The sequence below is a fragment of the Musa acuminata genome, chromosome BXJ2-7, assembly GCF_036884655.1.
Source record: "Musa acuminata AAA Group cultivar baxijiao chromosome BXJ2-7, Cavendish_Baxijiao_AAA, whole genome shotgun sequence".
In the NCBI taxonomy this organism is placed as follows: Eukaryota; Viridiplantae; Streptophyta; class Magnoliopsida; order Zingiberales; family Musaceae; genus Musa; species Musa acuminata.
In genome coordinates this window covers 33,362,001-33,389,220 of record NC_088344.1, presented here as the reverse complement: position 1 = coordinate 33,389,220, position 27,220 = coordinate 33,362,001, and the positions used below count along the sequence as shown (strand labels likewise).

Here is a 27,220-nt window from a genome sequence, read left to right as displayed (position 1 = left end):
TCCTATCACGAAAAATCTGCATGCCTAGTATTTGCTTTGCTGGCCCCATGTCCTTCATTGCAAAAGACTCACTCAGTTCCTTTTTCAACCTATCAATTTTAGACATATCTTTCCCAAGAATAAGCATGTCATCAACATAAAGTAAGAGAATAATAAAATCCTCACCAAACCATTTGATGTACACACAATGATCTGAAGCCGTTCTTTTGTATCTATTTTCTATCATAAATGAATCAAACTTTCTGTACCACTATCTTGGAGCTTGCTTTAGCCCATACAAGCTCTTCTTCAATTTGCAGACAAAATTATCTTTACCTTTGACTTTAAAGCCTTCTGGTTGCTCCATATAAATTTCCTCCTCCAAATCACCATGAAGGAAAGCTGTCTTCACATCTAATTGCTCAACCTCCAAGTCCTAGCTAGTAGCAATACCAAGAGCAACACGAATAAAAGACATTTTAACAACAGGAGAGAAAATCTCTTCAAAGTCAATACCTTTCTTTTGACCAAAGCCTTTCACAACCAATCTAGCTTTGTACTTTGGTTGAGAACAATATTCTTGAGTATTCAACCTAAAAACCCACTTGTTCTTCAAGGCCTTCATTCCATTTGGTAGTAGCACCAAATTATAAGTGTGGTTCTTCTGAAGAGCATCTATCTCTTCCTGCATAGCAACTAACCACTTCTCTTTCTGCTCACTTTCAACTGCTTCTTGGTAACTCTCTGGTTCACCTGCATCAGTAAGTATCATATACTCATCTGTAGAGTATCTTCTGGAAGGTTGACGTTGTCTAGAAGATCTTCTCAATTGAGGTTCTGTTGGAACTTGCTCTCCTACTTCTTCTTGCTCAACATGTCCTGCAGGTAGATCAACATCAGACTCTACACTATCTTCCTGCACATCTCCCCCATCACCATGATATACTGGAGGAATAACTGGGTCACAATCTGCTAATCCTTCTGCATAAGTCTTAGCATGTGTCTTCTTCTTCAAATCTTCAAAGCCTCATCCCAAAACCTTTTGGGTAGCTTGGCCTGTGAAAGCATACATCTAATTTTTTCCATGATGGTACGGTTCATCCTCTCTGTAATTGCATTATGTTGAGGTGTACCAGGAACTGTCATCTCATGTTGGATCCCATGTGACCTGTAATAGTCATTAAACAATCATGTATACTCACCACCATTATCTGATCTTATGCATTTCAATTTCCTTTCTGTCTCCCTTTCAACCCTGACATGAAACTCTTTGAAGACATTAATAACCTGATCTTTGGTCTTCAAAGCATAGGCACAAACTTTCCTGGAAAAATCATCTATAAAAGTGACAAAATAAAGTGTACCACTTATACCAAGAACATTAACAGATCCACCAAGAGTTTTTATCCTCAAATGACCACATACATATGTATAAACATGGTCTAAGGCATGTATTTTTCTAGACAAAGCAGCACTAGCAAATGAAACTCTATGTTGTTTACCAGCCAAACAATTAATACAAGGGTTCAGATGTATACCTCTGAGATCTAGCAATACCTCTCTCTTGGAAAGAGCTTGCAGCCCCTTCTTGCTCATGTGTCCCAATCGCCTATGCCACAACTCCATACTGAAGTCTTTCTCTGTAGCATTTAACTGCTCACCATAAGCTTTAGTCTGCAACCTGTACAAAGTATGATATTTCTTTCCACTAGCTATAACAAGAGAACCCTTACTAAGTTTCCATTGCCCTCTGTGAAATCTACTTTCATAGTCTTCATCATCTAGTCTTCCAACTGAAATTAAATTCAGCCTCAAGTCAATCACATGCCTCACATCCTTAAGCACGAACTTGCAGCTAATGTTGGTCTTTAAATGGATATCACCCATGCCAATGATGTCTGTTGTGCCATAGTTATCCATCTTGACAACACCAAAGTTTCCAGACCTGTATGTAGAAAAAAACTCCCTCCGTGGTGTAGCATGATAAGAAGCACCTGTGTTAATCATCCACTCAAGATCCTGACACACACAAGAAAAAATATTATTAGAAGGAGACAAAATCAAATAATCACCACCCTGCATTGTAGCTGTAGTATTATCCTTTGACTCTGTAGACTCCACTTCTTTTCCCTTTTTCTTATTCTTCTTAGGTTGCTTACATTGGTTCTTGTAATGTCCTTTCTCACCACAGTTATAGCAAACAATATCTTTTCTTGATCTTGACTTGCTCCTACCCATACGTGAACTACTTCTAGACTTTAACCTTCCTCTATTCTTTGAGATAAGTGCCTGTGAATCATTCCGAGATGTTGTTGAACTCTTTCTTCTCAACTCCTCATTCAACAAACTGCTTGTTACTTGACTCATAGTGACAATACCATCTGGCGCAGAATTACTAAGGGAAACCACTAGTGTCTCCCAACTTTCTGGTAATGAACTGAGAAGTAATAATGCCTGCAACTCATTATCAAGAGACATTTTCATAGAGGATAACTGGTTAGTAATACTTTGTATTTCATTCAAATGCTCAGCAATAGAAGCACCCTCTATATTTTAGGTTCATAAGTTTTCTGATCAAAAAAGCTTTGTTGCGTTTTTCTTTCATAGAGACTTTCCAATTTTTTCCAAAGAGAATATGCAGAAATTTCAGTAGAAACATGGTGAAAGACACTATCATCAAGCCACTGTCTAATAAACCCAATTGTTTTTCGATCTAACCTCTTCCACTCATCATCTATCATAGTTGTAGGTTTTGCACTATCCCCCTGCAAAGGTCCATACAAATCTTTGCAATACAAGATATCTTCCATTCTTGGTTTCTATATCATCCAATTATTTCCATTCAAACTAATCATGCGAGAAATATTACTGGCCTCTATGTTCAAATACAAAAATTAAACCACCAAAATCCCGCTCTGATACCAGTTGATGGGGATATAAAGAGGAATAACCTTTGTATATGAACAAATACTAGAAGATCATAATATGCAGCGGAATTAAATAAAAGCACAATCAAATAGAACACCAAGATATACATGGAAAATCCCTTCAATGTGAAGGGTAAAAACCATGGGGCAAACTAGAGATAATCCACTATGATAATAATGAATATACAAATCTCAATCTCTTGCCCTAAACCCTAGCAACAACCACAAGAGAATAACTGGGATACAAGGATCACGTCACTGCCCACAATATCTAAAACCTCCCCAAGTAATCACAGCAAGAGTCTACTGTAGATTTGATCTAACCTGAGATGAGAACACTGCTAGATAATTGAGAACAGTCTTTCTGCGTTGTCCTTGTCTTCTTTCATTTCTTTCTCTTACTTTTCTGCCTTGTTCTCCTTCTTTTCTTTGGAATCCCATGGCTCACAAGATCTGCCTCGTTGCTGTCTTTTTATAGCCTTTTTCTACTTCTAAAACGCAGCCACCACACCCCCCTAATCTTAATTATAGTTAGGTTAAGAGGGGGTGTGGGCTGCCCTAGCCCACATGGGCTGAATATGGGCTATCAGCCCAACAGATGAAGCTCACAATATGACATTAAAGGCTGAAGTATTATTGACTTGACCTCCAATTACTATCTAGCAATTCTATACTCTAACAACATGACCTATTCTTAATAAAGAGAATCAAGTTGTGATTGAGTCAATATAACCTACAAATCAAGGTACAAATATAGAAGGAGCAACAAGACAAACTAAGCATATCTCAACTACCATAAATAATCCATATGCTCGAACCCTCGTTGGAAAATGTTTTAAATGTGAGGAGTTTGGTTATCATTCCAATGAGTATCGTACTCGTAAGACTATCAACTTTACATATTACAAAGATGATTTTGAAGAAGAAGAAGATGCCTAAGATAATACAAATGATGATATTGACAATACTGAAATAGCAAAGGAAGAAGGAGAATACATCGCATATATTGTGAAAAGATTACTATTTACCCCAAGGTAAGAAGATCTAGTGTAAGAAAATCTTTCATTCTCGATGCAATATTAATAACAAAGTCTATATATTAATCATAGACAATAAAAGTTATAACAATATTATATCCAAATAACTGGTGAAGCACTTAAAATTATGAACGGATGCTCATCCAATACTATACAAGCTACCATGGATTAAACAAGGCTCAACTATCATTATAATTGAGATATATAGAGTTACTCTCTCAATTAGGAAAAGCTACAAGAAAAAAGTTATATGTAAGATAATTAATATTGATGTGTGTCATGTACTACTTGAAAGGCTATGCTAGTATGATATAAATGTAAACCACCTTAGAGTATATATATATATATATATATATATATATATTCTAATGAAATGAGAAATATATTATCATTCTACTAACTAATAAAAAGAGAAATGAATCCAATACTATTAAAGTGGACGGGAAGTCTTTCTTATCCATTTCTAACTTTACGCAGGAATTCATTATCAATTTTAAAGAAACAATAGTATGCTATACTCTTAAAGGAAGAAGAATTACCTGAAACAAAAGATTTCAAAAGAGCTAGGATCTATATTAGAAGAATTCAAAGAGGTCACTCCTAAAGAATTACTAGACGAGAGATATTCAACACCAAATTGATTTAGTTCTAAAAGTAAGTCTATCAAATTTACCTCACTATTGGATGAACCCAAAAGAGAATGAGATACTGAGAGAGAATATATAAGAGTTAAGACGAAAGAGACATATTCGAGTAAGTATGAGCTCGTGAGTTGTTCTGATTTTGTTGACACACAAGAAAGATAAAAGTTGGAGGATATGCATAGATAGTAGAGTCATCAACAAAATCATGATTATAGATCCTTTTCCTATATCTCAACTAGAAGATATGTTGGATCCACTACAAGGCTCTAAGATATTCTCAAAGATTGATCTTCATATAAGACTTAGAGAAGAATGGAGGACTGCATTCAAGATAATAGAAGACTTATATAAATGATTAGTTATGCTATTTGTATTATCTAATTGACCAAATACATTTATAAAGCTTATGAATCAAGTACTTAAACCATTCATAGTAAAATTTATAGTAATATACTTTGATAATATTTTTATCTATAGTTGCAATAGGAAAAAATATATTGGCCTTTATGACAAATCCTTATTGTTTTGTAAGACAACAAGTTATATGTGAATTTGAAGAAGTGTTACTTTTTGATAAAACTATTAATATTCCTGAGGTTCATTGTGAGTATTGATAGGATTCATGTAAATGAAGAAAAGATTCATGCTACTCGAGAATGGTTTATCCTTAACTGTCATAGAAGTGAGGAGCTTTTATGGTCTTGCTACTTTCTATAAGAGATTCATTACGAAGTTTAGTAGTATTGTCACTTCTATTCTATTACTGACTATTTGAAAAAAAAGAAGTTTCTTGACATTATTGAATTAAGCATGGTTTCTTCTTGGCAGATTCATCAATCTTCTGGAGGTCATGGTCAGCGTATATCAACTCGTACATGCATGCTATGATTACGTGTATCGAGATGACCTCTGCTTCCTCTATATATCATCCCACTGTTGTGTTCATGACGATGGGGTTTGGATACGTTGGAGACAAATAAGATGAGTTGATTCAATTCATTTTCAATGAAGAATTACTCGGTCATCATTCCATTGAGTTGAAGCAGCAAAACCTGTTCCGCGAACCTAAGGCCGTGGCCGGGTGGTTAGTATGGCTTGGTCCGATTGGCGATGTCTAGGACCGTCTTGGGGACGAAACTTTCGCTTGGTCGGGTCAAGGTCAGATTTGGTGGGGATGCGCCTCTTCTGCGAGCCCGATCGCTTTTGTCGTTCCCGGATTCCTGCACATAGACTTGGGTCGAGATGGGAGGTGATCCCGACTTAGGCCCCTTCAAAGCTTAAGTTAGTGGTTTGCTAATCTTTCAGATGCCCCTTGTCATATATTGGTAAGGGGTTTTTATCATAGCTCCTGGGGTCGGTCGTACACGGCCTTTGCATGACAGTTGATCCCCTGAGCGACGAGTGTACCATCAGGTGTCCGTCGCCCTTGGATATGCGGGACGGCGTCATGCGACACCGTCCCGAGCTTCCCACCGTCCCGAGCTTCCCAGAGTGGTTCTTATTGCAACGATACTGGTCGGCGTGATGCCAGATGACGCGAGAGGAGGACGACTGTTATCCCGGATTTCTGGTGGTACCTCTGACGACTGTTGTCTATTGCATCAGTAATAATCATGCATTGGGTGAAGAATTGCTGGTAGAATACGTTCATAATTTTAAGAGAGAAATCGAATATTAAATGCATGTCGGACTGCAAAATCTCAACGTCACACATATTCGGTATGCATGGTGAGCTGCCTTCTTCGAGTTCAGGATTCGGAGTCTAAAATGTCACTTAATTTAAAGCCTAAATCAACATAAATCTGAGACAAGAAGATCATGAATCTCTTGTTTAGGGAACGTTTTAAGCATGATTTAGTCTTGAGATCTCAAGTATCCAATTTAATGTTGAAGATAGTAACAATTTGAGAGACAAGCCTAATGCTTGATGGAAGTTTAATTTAATGAGCATGATTCAAGCATGGGAGTTTAATTTATGAGAAGGCAAGATATAGTAATCGAAGCCTGTTGGATCTGCAAATACCTGAATACAATTAGATAAAGCTTTCAGCTGGCAGACGACGAGCGTTTCTGATGCTATGACGCAGCTTCCGAGACTTGCACATCCTTACAAAGGTCTCTTTGGTCCTTGCAATTGTCACAGAACAAGCAAATTCATCTCCCATTACAATCTTTCTTTCTCTTGTTCAGCAAAAGTATACCTTGTCATGGACGTTCATGGAGGCAGGTATGAAGAAAGCAGGGATCAACAGAGGGGTCTCCACCTCGCGGTTGGGGGGCCGGCAGCATGCTTGCGACCACTGCTTCTGGACGATACAGAGTCTAGACGAGCTCATCTGTCTGCAGTTTCTTTGTGGCAATATGATTACACATCACAGTAGGATTAGAACACATGAAATCAAACAAATCATTAGAGTATCTGACGCTTACAGGACTGCCATTGTGGATGATAAACTACATTCTGGTGTCAAATGCATTGTTATCTCAATTACCTGCATGTCGCCATGTACAACATGTGATATCAGATCTTGGGAGAGAAGGTGTGTGCAGGTGTTCTACTTTGATTCCCAGAAGATGATTTCACCCTGCTCCCCAACCAGTCCCAGATCCTTGAGCCTCCTCTCCTGATAATACTCCAAAACATCCAACTCGGACTCTCTCTCTCGGAAAGCATCGTCGATCTGCTGGAGAACTTTCTTCTCGCCGGCTCTTATACAAACTGCGATTCGAAGTCTTTCATCCAAATTATCCCCTTCCATAAGTTTTTCATCCTGTGCATTACATATACAAGCTTAGTCATGAATATAATGATGGTTATCATGTAAAAAAACCAAAAAAGTAAATTAAAACACAGTAATCCAAAAGGAAACAAAAAAACTGTACCATAGTCGAATATACTACTCTTTTTTTTTGTTTCCTAGTTCTTTATGTTACTCAAGCATAATCAGTCAATCATAGCATTCCTTAGTGTTGGTTTTGTTGAATGGTGCCTATCATGTGCCATAACTTTGGAATTACATGAATGCAGTTGACCTTTTTTCTTTTAGTTTGCAAAAGGTAAGTGGTGAGGGTGGGTATCTTACAATTGTTCCAACATATCATTATGATGTGATTGTTAAGAATTTACTGTGCTCTTGTAATTTTATTATATATTCAACAGGCGCCACATATAGGATGAATGTACAGTCCACAGAATGAGCTTAGTAGAAAAGATTTTTAAGTTATTTTAACAGTTCAAAGCTAAATAAATGCATACCTCTTCTACGGTAGTGTGGTAAGCAGAGAGAGCAGATTTGCAGGCCTGTCTGACGACACGGCAAATGGCTTCCTCATTGGCACGACTCACCGGCAATTCCAGATGACCCCAAATTGTATTTCTGAAAACAGATTCTAAGAGAAAAGCATCTGTTCCTCCAAGAGCTACCAACCGCAAATATGGAAGCATCAATGGGGGTAGTGGGCAACCTAGAGCTATATCAAAGTATGCAGTTTCATCTAAACCATTTGACTCTGCAATGTCTAGTTTGTCTCCATAAAATGGATCAGATTCACTAATCTCTAGTGTAAAAGTATATGCATCCCGATCTGGCCTCTGTTCAACAAAGCCATAATCAAGCGCCAAGTCAGCATTACTCTTCGCGATGTTGTAGTGGATATGCACCTGAGTATATTTATCATGATAAGCATGAGTTGGAAGGCTGGCTTGTATTAAGGCAAACACTTTGCTCAGATCCACATCCATCTTTCCCCGATAGGAATCTCTATATGATAAAATTGAATACAGAGGTTATACAATGAATCTCACCTGCTCACCAGATTTCACATAGACTGGTGTTCGTAAAGAGAATATCAGTTCCCTAGAAAAGATGCCCTTTCCTTTAATCTCCCAACAAGAATCCTCTTGTGTGATACTGGAACTGTGGTTAATCTGGGAGAGAAGAGCAAAAGATAATAAACTGAAACTCGAATGTCAAAATGGTAAGTACAATGAAGAAAGTGTAATATGATGATCATTACATGGCTGATTACTGCTTGTAAAACATAAACCAGGCCAGTTATAGCTAAAAAAGCTAAATTACACAAAATCTAGTTTTACATTTAGTTTATGTACTTTTTCTTCGTAATTAGTTTAAGGTGGTATGAACATGCTTAAAGAGTTGTACAGATGCACTAGTGGTGCAAGGATAGACAGGAAGATGACAAAGTACTTCACTAGAAACAACAAAAAGAAATCTGGTTGTTCTTTTGACCAGCAATACTGCCATTAACAGAGTCAATTGTGGGAAAACACGTTGTAATCAAATTAGCTTAGCTGGGAGTTGGGACCATTCAAAATCACCAGGATGAGGATGTGGTCAAATACGTAGTGTAGGTGTGAATGACATCATGACAAAGCAGTCCAAGTTGTGATAACTGAATTGCATGGGGTACTAAAACAATAACTTCACGGAAAGATATTAGTTTAGTACTTGAACAACATGGATATTGAAGTAATAACGCCATGTGTAATTATATCAAAAGCGTAGTAGCAGTCTAGGAACCTCACATAAGGAATCCACTTCATGCATTTATGATTATGATCAGCAGATTGGAATCTGGACAACAAAAATTTGGAACTGAAATTCCATGTATCATAAACCATGCACCGTAAATTAAGAGATTCAGCATTTCTATGTAATTAGTTCTACAAAGATAGATTATAAACCGAATCATAAAAAGTTATTCAAATTTATATATTCCTGTTTTGATGCTCCCAACCTTCTAGGCAAATATTGGCTTGATTGCAACCCTACTTGGCACTTGCTGCCATTATATTTTTACAATTATTGCTTCCTCAAATCCAGATTTGCATCAAGATTTATATCACTACGGCATGTCAAGTGATTCAAACGGCATGTCTGCATGAAATAACCAATTAAAGGCTTGAAGATTTCTGCCAATCCTTTTATTTTCATCGAAGTTAATTGCAAGCTAATTCTATAAAAATCGAAAGTTCAGGAGTGATTTTATATTTCAGAATTCAAATTTAATGTGTTATGATAAATTACGCAAGTCAACAGATATCTACATGCCATTGAATTAAAGGTCAAAATTCCATATCAACATTGTTGACAGACAACAAAGAACATACTTTTAAAGATCCACTACGTTCAGACAACAAAAAGAAGCCCATAATATTTGTGATACTAATTGAGCTCTATAACTTTCAGCAAGCAGTATTATACTACGAAGATCTTACAAGATCAGCCAATGGAACAAGAGCAAGATTTTCACCACGACCACGTGAAAAGGCCCTTGATCTGAGAATTCCGAAAGCCCACAGAAAATCAAGCAATGTTATAGCTGAAGGAAAGAGATGTTTGTTTGGAAGTATCACTTCCGCTTCTGCTTTGACAAATTCACTTTCCACATACTCTTTAGCACCCATTGTCGTGTTCAATAACTGAGTTCCTGCACAAATGCACACACAAATACAAACACCCACCATCTTAATATGAACCATCAAAGCTGATGGAAGTAAACGGAAATCAGCATACATCACATGGGAATCATGGAAGCAGAAAGTAGAACAGAAGGCACAGATATACAATAAAATGTCTGGACTGCTGAAAGATTTTCTTAGGACATGCATTATAAAAGCCACATTTACTCAGAATCTTGTTCTGGTAGCTCTTTGATGATCAAAACATTTATATAGCTAGCCTTTATTCACGTGGTATGTGTTTCATAATCCACAAGCTCTCTTCAGCTATTTTGTATTCTGCACAATTCTTCTGTCCTACTTCATTATACAATCCATAGCAGCCCTCTACCTCACCATACGGTAATGGCAGAATACAGTATTCAGTAAACCAACTACCTTTAGAATCCTTGGCTGAAACTAAAGGGCATATGATTGAATGGCACTGTAAGTCAAAAGATCAAGAAGGTCACTAAAGGTCCGGACACTAATTTTTATCCATGTGAGACTACTGTTCTCAGGTAACTTCCAGCATAAAACATTTACCTCACCTGCAAAGTATCAACGTATGCACCCAAACAAAGATAAATACAAACAGATGCCGGAAACAACAAATATTGCTTTAAGAATAATGATTCATCTTACCTTCTATTTCAGAAAGCTCCTCTTCTGACCTGCACCGGAAACATCAAATGCTGCTTAATAATTCGATTGTACAAGACAAAAGAATCTTGAGGAATTTCACAGAGCGGTCGGGTGGGATTAATTATGTGAAGCAAAGCCAAAATCGATGATTTGTCGGAACGGATTCTCGCACTTACCAGAAGATAGTGGAATTGGTAGTGGGCGGAAGAATGTCGAGATAGGGGTGCCAGGGAGAGGCCGTGCCCAGGGCCCTCTCCCGTAGGAGAAAGAGGGCGATGGAGACCCAGGGCTTGAGGCCGGCGCACAGCCTCCCGATCTCGGAGGCGACTGCCGTGTCGGAGTCGATCCAGAGCCTCTTGGGGACCTCCACCACCACCTCGTTGCGGGGGAGGTCCCTCTGGGCCACGAGGCCCAGGCCCTCCGGCACGAAGCCCGGCTTCACGGTCGCGGCGGACGAGGCAGCGACCACTCCCCGCTCACAAACCCACCGCCAGAAGTCATCGACGGCGGCCTCCGACGGGGGGGCGCGCTGCGCAGCGGCGGTGCTGATCCTTCTACAGCCGATGTTGAGGACAGGTAGGGGCGACGGCTTGCAGTTGGCGAGGAGGAGGGACGACGAGGTCGGGTAGACGAGGTGGAGAAGAAGACGGGGCACCGCCATCTAGTGCAAGATCGGAGTGCAACGAGAGGGAGTCGCAGCAGCAGCAAAGAAGCGCGGGTTTAGAAGGTGAAGTCCGACCAACCATTGGCTACAAACACAGCGGATAGATATGAGGAACAACTTAACTCCCTGCGTCATCACTTCATCATTTTCCTCTAATTCCATTTTTTTATTTAAAAGAAAGAAGTTTAGTCATGGAAGCATTGCTATGATTAAGGCTATAATTTATGCAAAGTGAATTATTTATAATTGCACGTTAAAGCCTTTTTGCACGTACAATTTGCATAGAAACATTAATTCATCAGCCTCCACATAGGCTATAAATATCGGGGAAGGAAAAAGTGAGGATGCTGTTAGATTTCTACAAAGCAAGAATGATAATATGACCGTCAAGTTGGTCAGTAATAAAACAAAGATCAAAATTTTCGACTCATTGGGTTTGCTTATTTTGCCATTATGTGCAGTAATAAAACAAGCGAACCAAAACGCAGTACTTTTCATCATATAATGACAAAATATGAATGTTTTTAGTAGAATTCAACAGTCGGTTCAACCAACACTTGAATGTCACAAGTGATGAGACTGTACCTGCTCCTCTCCTCTTCCAAGTGCTTCGAGTTCATCACCAAAGCATTCTTTCTTAACCATGGAACAACCAGCAAATTTCTTCCTCAAAGCAGTTTCACATAACAGACCAAACTAGGGTTTACTCGGAGACTCTTCTGCATAGTTTACGTATCTCCAAACTCCATGCAGTAGCAGTCTTGCTTCATCTAAATCCTCCAGAGTTGATTAACAGATGATACCAGTTCCTCCCATCTGAAGCAGCTGTTCTACACCAAAACTATTAATTTTTCCTCCCTTCACAAAGAATGATGTGGTAACCATGCCTGCATTATTTCCGATATATGATTATAAGCACAAGCAAGTAAATACAACTTAAAACATGAGCATATTTTTTAGTAATCATTTCCAAATCACCAAGACTAACAATATCCAAACTAAATATATCAAACTCGTAGCACAATAAACATGTAGAGGGTTGGATGATGAAATATGCGAAGAATAGTTTTATAGACATACGTTGATTTAAATGGCGCGCTAGTAGCTCCAATAGATGTACTAAATGCGACATCCTGAAAAGGACCAGCCATTTCTCCCCTCGGAAACCATCCAAGGTCTCCACCTTCCTTTCCTGATGGACACTCGGAATATTCTGCTGCCACCTGAGACAGACAGCCAGCACAAGGCAAGGGAAAACTAATTTCTTCCACATATAACTCACCCAAAAAAAACAGATAAATCTTCTAAAGACCTATGATTTCATGCAGGTTTCAAGGTTTAAGTTCAAGAAAATTAAACTGCAAGATCAATCATTCCCTGAAAGTGCAAGTCAACATGAAGAAACTACATGCTTCAACATAACAGTACCTAAAAAAAGAAAGTGAAAATGAAAATAAAAAAACAATAAACCCACTAAAAAAAGGAAAAGAAAAGCAGAACTGAGAGCACATGTTGTAGGGAATCATAAAATAAGGATCTAGATTGTATCACAATGCTCTACCAATCATCATGCCCATAGCTAAACTCGCAAGATTCTGAAACAATCTCAGTGGACAGAACAGAGAACCTACCTTTGCAAATTCAGCAGGGGGAACCTTGTCTCCATTGCTTAGCCAGCCATCTTGGAGCTTCTTGTATGCTTCATTAATGTTGCCTTGTTTTTCACATAATATGTGCCTTGCTGAAACACAATCAATGGTTTAATTTAGCATATATAATCTCTGTGGACACTCCTTGGTACATGAAATGTAATTTGATGGCTAAACCTGTCACCAATTTGGACACAACAGGTATCTAGTTCATTGTTAAGCATACACAGTTAGAAAATGATGCAAAGATAGGAAGAATTAACCTATTCCATTCATTTCGGAGCACATGAGACCATCTTTGGTGCCCCAAGATTTAACTCTATAAAGTAGCTAGCTTCCTTGAATGTGCTTCAATCAAATAAGACTAGAATTAGTCAAATTCAATCATGAATTCAAGAAATGGATGACAAAGGTGAGCATCAATTCTGCACCTTCTTAAATTTCATAATATTTGGATCAGCTTTGGGATTGATAACACAATCCAGAATCTAAACCAGTCTCAATTGATTGGATCAGCTAAACCAGATCATGGGATTGTTTTTCCCATTGATTTTCCTTTTCCTTTCTTTTAGATGGTCGGATTTTTGCCAAATCTTTTCAGCAAGCTGTTGGGAGTTGGTGGAAAATTGGCCAAGATTGGTGCAGAACAGAATGAGTCATTCTGGCTTCCAGTACCTAGCCTGATACACAAAATCAATCAGAAATTAGACAGAACCAACTCAGGATTAGCTGGTTTCAGGTTATTCTGATTGTTTGGAAATGAAATTAGTCTGACCCAATCAGGATCGATTGAGTCGAACAGAAATAAGCTGTCTTGTTAATCCATGAATGGGGACAGGGCATTTGCAAATAGATAGTGCAATCTATTGGTGCCTTGAAGTAATCTGCATGACATTATCTGAAAGGTACTAGGCTTAATAATATCATAATTTTGAATGAATCAAACACTAAAATCAACTGATTGCGAAGGAAATTATGATCAAGGGAAACCGTGATCACAAGAGATGACACAACCTTTAACATAAGTGCAGGTACCAAGCCCATCACTTGACTTGCCACCCTTCCCTTTACCCTTGGAGGCATTATCATCAATTGCGGAGGAAGCTGCTTGCTTTCCCTTCCCCTTCCCACCTGATTCCTTGGGTTTCGAGTCCCTCCCCATTAGCTGCCAATGCTATACAGCAAAGAACAAGCGAGTCGTAACTGTTCGCAATGTAAATCCGCAGCCAAAGCAAATCCGATCCAAGCAAGATCAGCCCCAAGAACAACAAGAATCAAAGGTGGCGGAAAAACACCAAGAAAATAACAGAAAATTCAGGGAGTTGGAACAAAGAAATCAGTTCTCCGAACAAAAGGAGATAAGTAATCAAAACACCGCGCCGTGGGGCATCATCAACGGTGAACAAAGTGGAATTCAAGATCAGCACCAAAAACAACAAGAATCCAAGGCGACGGCGAAACAGCCAAGAAGAATCACATAAAGCAAGATCACACGCAAACAAGGGAAGAAAAGGACGAATCTACGGCCAACCCAAGAAACTATGAGGCGAATCCGAGGCAGATTGAAGCCTTACCTCGAAAACAATCGGAGAACAAGAATCCCGGCGTCTCCGGCGCGGCCGGCAACGAGGCGCTGTTCATCTCTACCGACATTGCCCTTCCCCAGGCGAAGGTGGGAATCGGGAGCGGAGCGGGTTTCGGCATTCCCAGATCGAGCAGGACCGACGCGGTTGCGGCTCACCCAATCCTTTCTTGTCGACCCCAATCGAGGCGCAGCGATGGGAATTGAAGGCATCAACAGAGGAAGGTAGAATTTCTCATAAAAGCCCTTAATTTTCCTTTATCTCTTAAAAAGCCTCTGATTTGAATAAATACCAAAGTACCCCTAAATTTTTAGATCCATGCGCCGAGAAACGGAAAGATCAAGGGTATTTATGTAAGTAAAGAAAAGAAATGGGGCGCTCCGAGGAAAGGAACTAATAGAGGGGCTTTGTGAGAAATTACCCTAAATAAAATAATCCAATTTCCACGTAAATTTGCGTCTCTTCGGACACACGTGCAACGCACACGACCTCCAAGTCAACCCCGCTGAAGTCGCTGCTTCGTTGATCTCCAAGTCAACCCCGAGTCGTCTCTCTTCCTTAGCTTGCCCTCTCCGATCGATCCATATCCCTACAGGTTCTTTTCCCTTGCCCTTGCTCATCCTTCTCGTGTTCTCCTTTTTCTTCCTTTCCTTTCTTGGATCTTTTCCGGTGAGAATTCAATCGTGTTTCTTTTATGTGCCTTTTGTTGTGATCGGAATTCGATTTATCGATTTCTATTTCGCCTCGACTGATTTGGTTCTCAACTTGTCCATTGCAGAGAGCGTATTAGCTATCGAATCATGACTCTGAAGTCAGTGCTTCGTGCTCTGCAGGAGGTCTTCCCGCAGGTATGAGGCCATGTTAGTATAATCAATAAAAAAAGACATTTTTATGGACATCAACCAAACAGGGGCCTGACTGTTGGAATTACTTTAGTGCTAGTTAGTGTTATGGTCTTTCTCGTGTTTCTACTGTTGGACATCATGGGATAATTCCCAAAAGGAGTACTCCAGAACTCATGTATTAATCAAAGCTACAGCCCTCCACCAATGTAAGGTTACTTGGATCGGGGGTATTACACTCTCCCCATCTCAAATCTTGTTAACAAACCTCAGACAATAATATCAGATCACGCCTTGACCAGAGATTCATTGGAATGCATAGTAAGCCCCAACTGACCGATTGTTGTTCTGATGTCGTGTTTGTCAGAATCATGGCCAGTACTATAATTACTCAAATACAAGAATGATGCCAATAGATGCGGGACAATACTTTGTGGAACTATAGAAATTGTATATATTTATTGTGTGAATTGTATATGATCCTCAAATAGGTCGGCATGCTATGTTATTGTGTTATTATTGGTAACAACATCAATGGTTTCTCTTCTGTCATCCAATTTTCTAGGAACTGATGGAAAATTTACTTAGTACAGAAGAAGGAAACAACAAGAGCATGAGTCTGATAAAACATCAATTTACAACTCCAATTATAATTAGCCTCAGTTCATATGCTTGAATAAATATGAAACTAGTATGTGCCAGAAAGAGGGAGCAACAAACACTAGGAAACTATAGATTCATTCTATGCAGAAAAGAAATAATCCTTACAATTGTAGTGCAGTAGTGTCAAATTTCAAAAAATGTGTTGCTGACAGTATTACTGTAATCATCATTTTAGTGACGCCATTAGTTGAAATATGTTATAGATCATAACAAGCCTATCATTCAAGTGGTCATAATTTCTTAAACCATCAGAATAGAAATAATGTGGAGACAGTATACAGTTCCAAGGTCGAAATAATCACTGACCTTTGTTCCAAGTTTTACACTTGTAAAATCAGTTTGTACATTTTGGTGTGATTTCCCAATGCATGTTGCATTACACAATGTCATCAATCAGGCCCTTATGTGTTACCTAATTATGAGTTTCATTGACTTGCATAGAACTACTAGACTTCATGATCGTGGATATGTCCCTGGTTTTCGCCTTTGGAAGGTTAAGCAGGGGAGACTGTAATACGCTGAACATCGAATGCTGATTATTCTAAAATTGTTTTCTTGCTTCATTATGCAGAATGTTACAACTTTATGCATTTCAGAAATTTACATTGTTATATACTGTGATGTTAATATATCTGCAGGACACATCCACATCCACCACCTTATTTATTAGAAGAATTCTTCATTCCTTATATGTTCTATTGCTAGTTTGATTAATTGAGGTCTGGATATTTAAAGATTGCCTGGGATCTTGACTTTGTAAATTATAAATTCAGAGGAAGTTGAATTTTGATATTTAGGTTGCTCTTTTGCTATCAATGACATTATAATTGGTGTCTTTTTTACGTCCCTGCAGATTGATCTCCGAATACTTAGGGCTGTCGCTGTTGAACATTCTGAAGATGTTGATGCTGCAGTAGAGTTCATTCTATCTGATGTTTTACCAATCATAACTGAGCCAGCAGAAGCATCAAATCCCTATATTTCTCTTGATGCAGAACAATCACTTAACGGTAGGTGTTTTTTCATGTGACCAAGTTCAATTAGAGCAATTTAATTCTTTGAGATGCTTATATCTGTTATGGAGTTTCTTGATTTCATCATGTTTTCCATTCATATGGTCTCATCTTTTCTAGCTTTTCTTCTTCTTGCTTACTTGTGAAATTACTATTTTTGAAAACAATTATACTAGTTCGGCTAATATTCGGTATCATGTACGTGGGAAGGAATAGGTGATTATTCACGGGAAGACGCGAATCGGGCAAATCTACTACCATGTCACAATGTAATTGTTGAGCAAAAAGAGAGTCTTCTACCTTCTGAACTGGAAGCCGAATCAGATATGAATCTTTTCGCTGATCATGCTCATTCAGAGCCACAATCCTCTGTTGTGATGCTTGCTGGAAATTGTTCTAATGTCCTTGGAAAGAATGAAACCTTGGAAACCAAACTGGAGGAAGAAGTTAGTGTGCCACAGACCGTTGCAGCTAAGTGTGATGTTATGGATGCTGATGTCCAAGAATTGGGCAAGACAAAACTTGATGGCACTCTAGCAGCTACTTCAGACAGTTGTTCTACATTGTCATTCCAAACTGTTCAAAACAATGTAGATCTGATGGAATGTGGAACAAAGATAGAGAAGGCTGTGAGCAGTTGCATTAGTGAGCATGAAGAACAGTTACTAGGAGCATTCAAGGATGTTGCCAAACTCCAAGATAAAATGGGACTTTGAAGCTAATACTACTGTGTCAGCTGCTTTTACCAATGCTGAGGAAACCTCATCAGTCCATGAAATTTCTCAAGCTCAGCACTGTGAAAAATCTGGAGAATTTATCACAACATCGAAGATTTCCAAAGTGATTAGGAAGTACAACAGCTTGAGTGAGTAGCTGAGACGGCTTCTGTTCTTTTGCCACTTGAAGAAGAGCTGAGAGCTTATAGCCATTAAGGATCTTAGGTGTGATATATAAGCAATAATAAGGGAGTTCTCAAGGGTAAGAAGTTTTATCTTTATCTAGTTTTTTCTTTTTTTATTCTTCTCTCGTCATCCTCAACCATCACAGTAATATCATCACTATTACATCAATAACACCATCATCAAAAGAAACAACACCATCATTCCAACGTAGCTCTCGTCAACAACAACCATCCACTCGATTATCATTTCATTGTTCAAGGCTAAGAATATTAGTGATTAATGTGCCTTATCTTTAAAGCATCAGTGATGTATTAACTCAGGGAATACGATTGATCTAACCCTTTGATTATATTTTATTTATGACTATCTCTTGAAATATTTTATTTTTGATCCTTCAATCCAAAGTGGGTCTTCTAACTCTTCTTGTTTTACTTAATTATTTTATACTTATCTATATTTATTAAATCCTAGCATCCTTAGTGCTACCACTTATCTTTTTCAATTTCAAGCTCATTCACTTTATTGTAAAACCTATCAAAGTCACAATTTGATGGATAGGAGCCATAGTTTACTTTATTTTATTAAAAGTAAACTCACCATAACTTCAACACTATGACCTTCATGACCCAATACATAGGGTTTATGTATTCTCCATAAATACTTCATATTCATTACATTTAATATGAATATCTTTTCTAGACTTTTTTTCAATCTTTCAATAACTAATAGTCAATTTAGTTCATTCTTCTATATGCTCTTTAATGTGTTTCACTTCTTAGAATAATAAATTTCTTTATGGTACTTGGGGGAAGGATTGACACAAGTTTAATTTCAATATTCATCCCTCTTAAACTTATTTCATAACATGTCAAGTTTCATTCATAGTCGTAGAAATACTTCAAATTTGTGGGGCTTTGTGAGTATATATATTACTTATTTCTTTGGTTTTTGACACAATCTTTTATAAAATAAAATTTTGTATCAACATCTTTCATGATAGATTAGATCCTTTGTTAGGATAATAACTAACTTATTATCAATATTAATCTTGATTGGATTTTCTTATTATATATGAACTACATGAAGTAATTTTTTAGTCAAATTGCATTACAAATAAAAGAGGCCACTATATCCATATTGATATTTTAAAATGTTTCTTCAAAAACTATATGAATGCATATTCACCAAGATAAAATACAAATCTCATTATATTTAATAAAATATAGCTTCTTACATGAGGAGTAGAATATGTCATAGTTAATTATTCCTTTATTATATCATAATATGTTCATGAAATAAATATTTTTTATTATCTCATATAACTTCGATGTCCACTAAATATCATTAGACCGAAGTCAATCACCTCGAACTCTGTTTTCATCAAAAGTTTACAATCTTTAATCACGGAGATATTATTGATAATAAAAATTAAATCATCTGCATATAAGCATTTAGAGTTAGTTTTTATATAAAAAGTATATTCATGTGGCCATTCATAAAAATTATTTTAAATAAAATAAATATTGATTAGAAAATTTCATGTTTGCAGGACATATTTGAGCACATAAAAAGCCCTCTTTAACTTACATATTATCTTCTTATTTATGAATAATAAAACTAAGAATTATTTAACATATATCTCTTCTTTAAAAAAATATTTAAAAATACATATTTAATATCTATTTATAATTTTTTATTTTATTTGAGCTACATCAGAGATGAATAATCTTACTATCTTTATATATATATATATATATATATATATATATATATATATATATATATATATATATATAAAAGGGATAGATTCTATTTATTTTGGCATATGTTTATGGGATTCTTGAAGTAGCTTTGTGCCGAAATAATATTTATTATTAGATACATATAAGTTGACCTCTCAAAACGGAGGGAACTCGATTCGGGAAGAGCACTTACTCGTAGGGTAGACAGGACACCGGATGAGCTCCTTCCCCGAAGTATCCACACACACGTAGATCTGATACAGTTGCCTGTTCCCGAATTCATTGGCGTTGCACTCGATTCCGGGAGCGTAGCCGATGGCATCTCCGATGGCGCTAGATATGTCCCCCAGGCCGTAAAAGCCGCCGTCTGGTCGAACACCTGCAACAGCATGCAGCAAGCACCATGGCGTCTTGCATGCCATCCTTTGGAGGAAGCCACAAGCTTGTGGTACGTACCTGCGTCTTGCAGAAGCTTGAGGAGGTTGACTCGCTTCTTGAGGTCGAGAGCTGTTTGGAAGTAGGAGTGCTGGTCGAGGACGGACGCCGAGCAGGTGCCGTGCTTCTCCCACTCGTGGCTCCAGAAACGGGAGCCGTCGCCGCTGGGGCAAGCTAGGGTTGGCCAGCTCAATCGCATTCTCCCCATTAGGTCGTTGATCTGCACATCAAGAATCCATGCATGTCACAGGACCATGCGACAAGCATCAACAGCGGCAGAGGAGACGAAAACGAAGCACCTCGGACGCATTGTAAGGCCTCTTAGGGTCGCAATTCGACGGGTACGAGCCATCGTTGTAGTTGGGCCACAGCCCGTGGATGCCGAAGTCGGCCGCTGGTTTCCCGGTGGAAGGGTAGCAGCAGCTTTGCTTGGTGTCGCAGTACGAGCCCGGCCACTGCATGAAGAACATGGTTAGCATCGAAGCATTAAGAAGAAAAAGAAGAAGAAAGATCGATCACTACTAGCGGACCTGTTGAACGAAGTAGAAGAAGTCGAAATCTTGGGCAGCCAGGAGGGGAAGAAGAAGAAGAAGCAGAAGAAGGGTTACGGCAGGCTTCATCTCGGGGTGAAGGCGAGACGAGTACGTGCTGCAGCTGTCTGCGTCGCCATACTTATGGGCGAGGCTATGGAAGAGGAAAGGAAGAGACGTACACCCCACGTCTGCATGATGAGGTGCTGATCCTTCACACGTCGGTCTGTATTAATTCGTGGACAGGAGACGACAGAGACGAGGAGGCGATCGCCGCCATCCTGTGGATGTGTTCACACGATCGACGCCCCTTAATCCCTGCTACAATGTTCTGCAGTAGCAGTGGAAGTATTAGCTGAATGAGTTCACAAAAATCCAATCCCTAGCTGAGCTTGACATTCAATCAAACAGATTGTACGCAACCGAAGCGTCCAATTTGCTCGGAGAAACTGAGGTCAGAGTAGTACGTGGAAAAGATGGCAATGTCACGTACAAAAGCAGCGAGAAAGACAAAATTGTGATTCTTCCGCATTCAAAAGATAAATATTAGAAAGATCATTATCATCGCACCAACGTCAAGATGGCCGAGTTGGTCTAAGGCGCCAGTTTCAGGTACTGGTCCGAAAGGGCATGGGTTCGAATCCCATTCTTGACATGAAATATTATTTTATTTATATTGGTTACAATTCTATTGAAATCAATTCATAATTTTTCTCATTTTCCCTCTCTTTAATAACCAAAAAAATAGTGTGTGTGTGTGTATGAGAGAGATATATATATATATATATATATATATATATATATATATATATATAGTTTTTTTGAAGTAAAGTAATTATCAGATCTTCAATCTAAATTTATTTTCAGATTCTTTTCCCTTTTTTTTTGGGTAGAGGGAGAGTGTGTTTCTTTATTGACTGTTCTTTATGATCGCAGAGAGTAGTGCAAATGGAAGTCATAGCTCGGGCTCGGAGGAAGAAGATGAAGTCTTTGTGTGAGTGCTCTGAGACTTTGGCCTTTGTTCTTTCTGGTGCCAGAAAACGCAGCCAAAATCCACCTCCTGTGATCCCTCGGAAGCAAGCATATGAGCTTGCTTGCAAGGCTCCAATCTCTCATTAATGGCGGCAACCAGCAACAACAGACGGCATGTGAACCACGGCTGTCCCTTAGTTCCCACTGGTGGTGTTACAGCCCGCGCCCGAGGTCCCATCCACGGGCTTCGTCACTGTTGTGCATCGCTTTCTCCGCTCTGTCGATTCCGTCCGCAAAGAGAGATCCAACAACGGCCTCCTTGTCCTCACCCCGTGTCATTCTCCATCATCGGTGACGACGAGGAGTCCAAGATTCCTTTCTCCTCTCCCGCCCCCCCCCCCCACCCCAGCCTGCCATGGTGATCCAGTCCTCGTCGTATCACATCTAATCATCCATTGATGTGCCATACTCGATCTAATCATCACCCAGCAGATGATGTTTTCTGAGAACAACGCAAGAGACTCTGTTTTCTGAGAGAAGGGAAACAGCTTGTTGTTGTTGACCAATTCAGGTTTTGGATTCACATTTGTTGAAGGTGACATCTTGCCTAACAATGTGTGGAGAACACACCAATTTTCGTACAGAAAATGATGCTGTAAGAAAGAATTTTAATGAATCTTTCTGTGTAGATCAACATGGGAATAGCAAGAAGGAAGGCTCCCTGTAGATCTTTCTCTCCACCAGCCTAATCTTGCTCAGTTTCTTGTGGCACCACACCAATTGATCGGTTGTGATTGTAGACATTCTCAGCACTCTTGCCACCAGCTTCAGGTCTACTTGGGAGAAGAAGAGGTCCTGATTTGATCGATCTTCCTTTGGCCTTTTGAACTTCTTGACTATGCAGTTGCCGGTTCTTACAATGTCTTTGAGCTTCTTCTCTTTCTGCACCAAACAAGAGGAGATTACAGGAGAGGAGTAGAGACAGTTGAAGAACTGGAGAAGCATGCACCACCTTGCGGAGATCGGATTGGATGTCTTCCATGAGGTCAAAGTCTGATGGGTCTTGCAGGTCGACATGAGCTCCCATGAACCCTTTCAGAATACCTGGGGTTTCATCCTTGTCTGCCTTGACAAATTCCCAGAAGATCCTGATGGATTCCTCCATGACATCTTCTATCATCTCACTTGTGATGTCATAGCATCCCTTCTGGTGATCCTCCATCTTCTCTCTCGCTCCATCCTCTGCAACAAAACTGGCCTTCGGTTGATGGTTTGCAGGAGCAACAGATGCGGTTCGGAGGTTGCTTACCTCTGATCAAAGGAACTTGGAGAAGATTTCGGAGAACGCATCGGTTTCTGATGTAGTTTGGCAGCCTCGGCCCTTGAAATGTTTCGTTCTCGACGAATCTCTGGATGACCACTTGGAACTGTTGGAATTCTCCGGCCACTTGATTGAAGTGGTGGCTTCGGTATGGATCGGATTCCGGCAATTCCCGAGCTTTCTCGTACTGCCATCTCAAGAACTCCCATGACAGGCATGTCTGGCCAACGTACACCACTTCCAGGTCACTCTGAAGCTCCTTGATGAACTTGTCTGAAGGTTCGGAGCTGGGTTTTCGACGAATCGACCAGAAGCTTTGGGAGAGGATGGATGAGATTGCTAAGGCTAATGTCTTTCGAGGTCCCAGTGATCTGAGAGGATCCTTCACCTGCAGGAAACCTGGAAATTGAGGAGGAACGCTGATGGTTACTACTTACTGCATGTAATCAATGGCGAGAGGAAGAGAGAGAGAGGAGAAGGATTTGGACTGACCTATTGCGTACATTTTCTGGTAGTTGAGGATGTCGAACTTCCTCATCCTCTCCCTGTAGCTCCTGTAAGCCCTGTGCAGCTCGTCCAGTGGATCCTCGTGAAGGAAGCTCTCGTCCATCTTTAATGGCTTCAGATCCTCCACTGTTCGGGGGCTCTCTGACTCCTCCAGAATCGTCGGCAGACCGATGTCCCTCGCTCTCCTCAGCTCCATCCTCAGCTGTTCTATCAGGTCCTGGTGCTCCCAGAGCAGCTCCAGCTCGCTGTACTCCTCGTCTCCTGAGACCTTGAACTGATTCTTCTTCTCCGACTCATCAGCAGCAGCATCTGGTTCGTCTCCTGCCTCTTCTGCATCGAGGACTTCCTCAGGGCTCTTCATAGGACTGCAACCTCTGCTCGTCGAATCAAGATCGTCGTCACTGGAATCGGTGAACTCGATTTGGGGTGCATGAGAACATGGCAGATTCGTTGTTTCTTGAAGCCTGTCATCAGCTTCTTCTTCTTCTTCTTCTTCTTCTTCTTCTTCTTCTTCTTCTTCTTCTTCTTCTTCTTCTTCTCCTTCTTCTTCTTCTTCTTCTTCTTGGTTCAGACTCTTCCGCAGCTGTTCTTCTTCTCCATCGAAGTCTCTCTCGGACAAGAAACCATCTGAGTCCACGACGAGGTCGTGCACCGAGTAACCATCGCTCATGCTAATGGAGTCGGTCTCCGAATCGAAGCCGGAGAATTCCTCCGACAAAGAACATGCTCCATTCTCTTCCACGACCTCATAATTTCTCGGCAATATCTTGTCCTTGATCTCGATCGAATCGCTGGCATTGTGCACGGCATCATCATCGGCAGCTGCTGCTGCTTCTTCTCCTGAATCGAGCTCGGTACAAGAGGTTGCGGCTTTCGGCTGTTCCATGAACCCGCGGAAGTCTTTTTCGGACGAGAAGCCGTGAGAAGACTCGTCTCCTCCATCAACAGGTAACGCCGCTTCTGGTTCCTCATCGCAATTGCCTCTCTGGTAATTCGATATCTGATGCTGGAACTTAAACCTGACGCACGATTCCTCTTTCTCCCCCAAGGATTCAGGCAGACCTTTGCGCTCATCTCTCTGCGAAGCTCCTCCTCTCCTATCCCTGCACGCAACACAAACCGAAACAGCAAGCTCTCTCAACATACAGCCGCAGAGGAACGAAGCAGCAGCAGCAGCTCCCACGACTCCCTTACCTGAAAGCGTGATCGACGATGAAGCTGATCAAAACGATCAGAAGATAGACAAGAAAGAAGCAGCAACAGAAACCAAGGAGCGCCATTTCTCAGCAGAACATGTCATCCGCCAACTCTCTGTTCATCAAGAGAGAAGTCCACCCACCATTATCTCCACCTCAAGCAAGAGTAAATGGACACTTCACCTGCAACAACAGAGCAATAAACCTCAAAAGAACTCGAGCAACCGAAGCAAACGGGTAAACCGGAAGTGGAAGTCCCACCTGAAAGATGTGATGGCAGACGAAGAAGAAGGTGAGGCTTCCCATCAGCCATGGTTGCCTAATGCTCTCCGATGCTGTTGGCCTGCCAAGTGTAGTGAGGAAGAGAGAATTCAGATGAGAGGCTTGACCAAGCCAACCTGCAACAACCAGTCCATCAACCCCTCCCATCATCTCGGTTTTACCTCTGTGAATCCTGTGGAGGTCATCATCTTCATGGTCCACAATGGATTCATTCAAGAACCTTAATTGGGTTCACCTAACTCATCTGCAAATTGATACAAATGAGAGACAACCTTAGAATCATTGACTTGGCATACAACCTTGGCCTCATTGCCACATTCCATGCAGAGACCAAGATGGGTGTTCCTTGTTGTGGAACATCAATCATGCATCCCCCCAAAATAAGTCATTTTCATATTCATTTCTCTAAATCAAAGTTCAGTACTTATATGCATAAAAAAATTATATATGATTTTTTTTATTAGGAATAGTTTAGATGAATAACTACACTGATTTAAAGTTTAATGCATGCATGAACACAATAGCAAAATTCAGATGATGACTAAAAATTATTTTTAATTGATGTATAATTTATTGAGATTTTTTAGTGGAAATTGGAATGGATGATGTCCATGTTTAGGGCTTATTCATGTTGACAAGACATTATGTGGCAATTAAGATCAAGTTGGGTTGATTGTGGCTTTGGTTGAATCAAGATCTTTCACAACAGGAAATATGTACCTGTCCTCATCAATCAAATATCTTTATTATTATTTTTAATTAATGAATAAAAAGCTTCTATCATAAAATAGAAAAAAAGAAACAAAAATTTTGGACCCACATCTATGCATCTTTTGGACTTTGACAACCATAGCAAGCTAAAGATGGATTGCACAACATGTGAAAGGAAAAGGAAAAGGAAATGGAAAAGAGGAAGCCACACTCAACAACAACCATTCATCACAAAGAAGAACCATGCAGTGTAACATGATTAGGGTTTTGCAAGGATGAGGTCATGACCACCTCAACTGTGGGACCCTTAGAACAAGATTGCAAGAGAGATTCCTCACATGAAATAATATTGGGAATGTCTTCCTTTTTATAACTATGATTGATGTTGGATGAATACATCATTTCTCAACTCCAAAGGCAATACATTCTATTATTGATTTCATATGACTGGTTATGAAATATTCTTATAAAAATATACTATCTTCTTTCTCAAGATTTCTTTTTGCTTTATTGAAACTTCCTTTGCTCTCTAATGGACATGTCATTTATATATACTATGTTTAGCAGCAATGATACAATTAGTATTCATTACTTGTTTGATGATAGGTGAGGGAAGATTTAATAAGAATTTCCTAAACATGAAGCTTTACCTATATATTAAGAAATATTATTTTAAAATAAATATTTAAAATATATTTATTTGTACATAACTTATTGATGGAAAAAATATTTTACTACTTATTGGTATTGTTCATTTCTCTCTAATATTTTTTTTCAAAATTATATAAATATATACATCCTTTCAAAAATAATGATGTTTGTATTTATCCCCTCATTTATATGTATGTGTACATATATTACTTAACCTCCATTAGATAATTATCTTTTGATCATTAGCCAAAATTTTAAGCTACATTATCATAATGTTCGCTATGAGTAATCATCATTAACTTGAATTTTCAAGGTGAATATTATCATGAAGGTTAATTTTTCACAATGATGCTATAATTGTATGACGTAAATTTGATCCATCGTAATATAAAAAATAAAAATCGGATCATTGTTAGATAGTAACACGACATAGTAAAATCGTCCATTGGTTGTCATCACCACTAATGTCAGTGAGATATCTCATTGATCTATGAGACCATTGTTAGATAGTAATACCAATAGATTTCGCGACATAATAAAATCATCCATTGGTTGTCATCACCACCAACCTCAGTGGGATATCCTTCCCATTGATCTCCAAGGTTTGGCAACAGGACAGTCTACAACCATGCATGTGTAATATTCTTCCTCTTCTCCCTTTAGCACCTGATCTGTGTCCATCTGCCATGCCTTGCATCGAGTTAGCAGCACATGGTGGCCATTGATGGAGTCCAAGGACAGCTCTCTTTAAGAACATAGGGCTCCTCTTCATTCATGTCTTCCACATGGAAGGATGATGATGGATTCTTGACATGATCCACCATTCATGCATCTACCAACATTCGATGAGGTAAAGCCCTATAA

At 39.4% G+C, this 27,220-nt stretch overlaps 5 protein-coding genes, 1 long non-coding RNA gene and 1 other non-coding gene across 15 annotated transcripts; 3 read left to right on the top strand and 4 right to left on the bottom strand.

Annotated features, from left to right (window-relative positions):
• Positions 1–6,601: 6,601 nt before the first annotated feature.
• LOC135617676 (fructose-bisphosphate aldolase-lysine N-methyltransferase, chloroplastic-like) lies at positions 6,602–12,078 on the bottom strand. Of its 5 annotated transcripts, XR_010488816.1 has the most exons (9): positions 11,943–12,078; positions 10,870–11,442; positions 10,694–10,722; positions 9,827–10,038; positions 8,393–8,515; positions 7,844–8,248; positions 7,080–7,358; positions 6,789–6,927; positions 6,602–6,714 (listed from the first exon to the last, which is right to left on the bottom strand). XR_010488816.1 is itself a non-coding variant. In XM_065118139.1 (8 exons), the coding sequence occupies exons 2-8, from the start codon at positions 11,352–11,354 to the stop codon at positions 7,143–7,145; spliced, it is 1,356 nt and encodes a 451-aa protein (XP_064974211.1). In that variant the 5' UTR covers positions 11,355–11,442; positions 11,943–12,078; the 3' UTR covers positions 6,971–7,142. The 5 variants fall into 5 exon arrangements, 2 of the variants coding, with proteins under 2 accessions (XP_064974211.1, XP_064974210.1); XR_010488815.1 differs by having other exon boundaries at positions 6,602–6,936; XR_010488814.1 differs by having other exon boundaries at positions 6,602–6,927.
• LOC103992435 (uncharacterized) lies at positions 11,863–14,806 on the bottom strand. The gene is made up of 5 exons (XM_065118143.1): positions 14,581–14,806; positions 14,021–14,180; positions 12,989–13,098; positions 12,438–12,580; positions 11,863–12,244 (listed from the first exon to the last, which is right to left on the bottom strand). Exons 2-5 carry the CDS (start codon positions 14,166–14,168, stop codon positions 12,202–12,204), a joined length of 444 nt encoding a protein of 147 aa, XP_064974215.1. The 5' UTR covers positions 14,169–14,180; positions 14,581–14,806; the 3' UTR covers positions 11,863–12,201.
• A 246-nt stretch (positions 14,807–15,052) lies between these two features.
• LOC135617678 (uncharacterized) lies at positions 15,053–18,104 on the top strand. Of its 3 annotated transcripts, none has more exons than XM_065118142.1 (4): positions 15,053–15,184; positions 15,368–15,437; positions 16,948–17,104; positions 17,324–18,104. In XM_065118142.1, the coding sequence occupies exons 2-4, from the start codon at positions 15,390–15,392 to the stop codon at positions 17,821–17,823; spliced, it is 705 nt and encodes a 234-aa protein (XP_064974214.1). In that variant the 5' UTR covers positions 15,053–15,184; positions 15,368–15,389; the 3' UTR covers positions 17,824–18,104. The 3 variants fall into 3 exon arrangements, with proteins under 3 accessions (XP_064974214.1, XP_064974212.1, XP_064974213.1); XM_065118140.1 differs by having other exon boundaries at positions 17,318–18,104; XM_065118141.1 differs by having other exon boundaries at positions 15,106–15,258; positions 17,318–18,104.
• Positions 18,105–19,828: 1,724 nt separating this feature from the next.
• LOC135616225 (extracellular ribonuclease LE-like) lies at positions 19,829–20,854 on the bottom strand. 2 transcript variants are annotated; one of them, XM_065115416.1, is made up of 4 exons: positions 20,717–20,854; positions 20,486–20,641; positions 20,208–20,406; positions 19,829–20,118 (listed from the first exon to the last, which is right to left on the bottom strand). In XM_065115416.1, the coding sequence occupies exons 1-4, from the start codon at positions 20,804–20,806 to the stop codon at positions 19,907–19,909; spliced, it is 657 nt and encodes a 218-aa protein (XP_064971488.1). In that variant the 5' UTR covers positions 20,807–20,854; the 3' UTR covers positions 19,829–19,906. The 2 variants fall into 2 exon arrangements, with proteins under 2 accessions (XP_064971488.1, XP_064971487.1); XM_065115415.1 differs by having other exon boundaries at positions 19,830–20,130.
• A 436-nt stretch (positions 20,855–21,290) lies between these two features.
• On the top strand, positions 21,291–21,371 carry TRNAL-CAG (transfer RNA leucine (anticodon CAG)). The gene has a single exon. It is a non-coding gene; the product is annotated as a tRNA-Leu (tRNA).
• A 779-nt stretch (positions 21,372–22,150) lies between these two features.
• On the top strand, positions 22,151–25,276 carry LOC135617675 (uncharacterized). Its single transcript, XR_010488813.1, has 3 exons — positions 22,151–22,283; positions 22,378–24,464; positions 24,566–25,276. It is a non-coding gene; the product is annotated as an uncharacterized LOC135617675 (long non-coding RNA).
• On the bottom strand, positions 22,235–24,849 carry LOC135617674 (uncharacterized). 2 transcript variants are annotated; one of them, XM_065118137.1, is made up of 5 exons: positions 24,711–24,849; positions 23,502–24,619; positions 22,998–23,408; positions 22,701–22,930; positions 22,235–22,630 (listed from the first exon to the last, which is right to left on the bottom strand). In XM_065118137.1, the coding sequence occupies exons 1-5, from the start codon at positions 24,794–24,796 to the stop codon at positions 22,379–22,381; spliced, it is 2,097 nt and encodes a 698-aa protein (XP_064974209.1). In that variant the 5' UTR covers positions 24,797–24,849; the 3' UTR covers positions 22,235–22,378. The 2 variants fall into 2 exon arrangements, with proteins under 2 accessions (XP_064974209.1, XP_064974208.1); XM_065118136.1 differs by having other exon boundaries at positions 22,434–22,930.
• Positions 25,277–27,220: the final 1,944 nt, after the last annotated feature.

Coding starts and splice junctions, on each gene's coding strand:
- LOC135617676 (XM_065118138.1), bottom strand. CDS start 11,354: ATGGCGGTGCCCCGTCTTCTTCTCCACCTCGTCTACCCGACCTCGTCG. Junction 8,516..9,826: donor TTGTTCCATTGGCTGATCTT/GTAAGATCTTCG, acceptor CTTCTCTCCCAG/ATTAACCACAGTTCCAGTAT. Junction 8,249..8,392: donor ATGTGAAATCTGGTGAGCAG/GTGAGATTCATT, acceptor AAATATACTCAG/GTGCATATCCACTACAACAT.
- LOC103992435 (XM_065118143.1), bottom strand. CDS start 14,168: ATGGGGAGGGACTCGAAACCCAAGGAATCAGGTGGGAAGGGGAAGGGA. Junction 13,099..14,020: donor TACCTGCACTTATGTTAAAG/GTTGTGTCATCT, acceptor ATTGTGTTTCAG/CAAGGCACATATTATGTGAA. Junction 12,245..12,437: donor AGCGCGCCATTTAAATCAAC/GTATGTCTATAA, acceptor GAAATAATGCAG/GCATGGTTACCACATCATTC.
- LOC135617678 (XM_065118140.1), top strand. CDS start 15,390: ATGACTCTGAAGTCAGTGCTTCGTGCTCTGCAGGAGGTCTTCCCGCAG. Junction 15,438..16,947: donor TGCAGGAGGTCTTCCCGCAG/GTATGAGGCCAT, acceptor ACGTCCCTGCAG/ATTGATCTCCGAATACTTAG. Junction 17,105..17,317: donor TGCAGAACAATCACTTAACG/GTAGGTGTTTTT, acceptor GTACGTGGGAAG/GAATAGGTGATTATTCACGG.
- LOC135616225 (XM_065115415.1), bottom strand. CDS start 20,806: ATGAAGCCTGCCGTAACCCTTCTTCTGCTTCTTCTTCTTCTTCCCCTC. Junction 20,407..20,485: donor GGCCTTACAATGCGTCCGAG/GTGCTTCGTTTT, acceptor CTTGATGTGCAG/ATCAACGACCTAATGGGGAG. Junction 20,131..20,207: donor CAAGCTTCTGCAAGACGCAG/GTACGTACCACA, acceptor ATGCTGTTGCAG/GTGTTCGACCAGACGGCGGC.
- LOC135617674 (XM_065118136.1), bottom strand. CDS start 24,796: ATGGCGCTCCTTGGTTTCTGTTGCTGCTTCTTTCTTGTCTATCTTCTG. Junction 24,620..24,710: donor ATCGTCGATCACGCTTTCAG/GTAAGGGAGTCG, acceptor TGTTGCGTGCAG/GGATAGGAGAGGAGGAGCTT. Junction 23,409..23,501: donor CCAGAAAATGTACGCAATAG/GTCAGTCCAAAT, acceptor CTCAATTTCCAG/GTTTCCTGCAGGTGAAGGAT.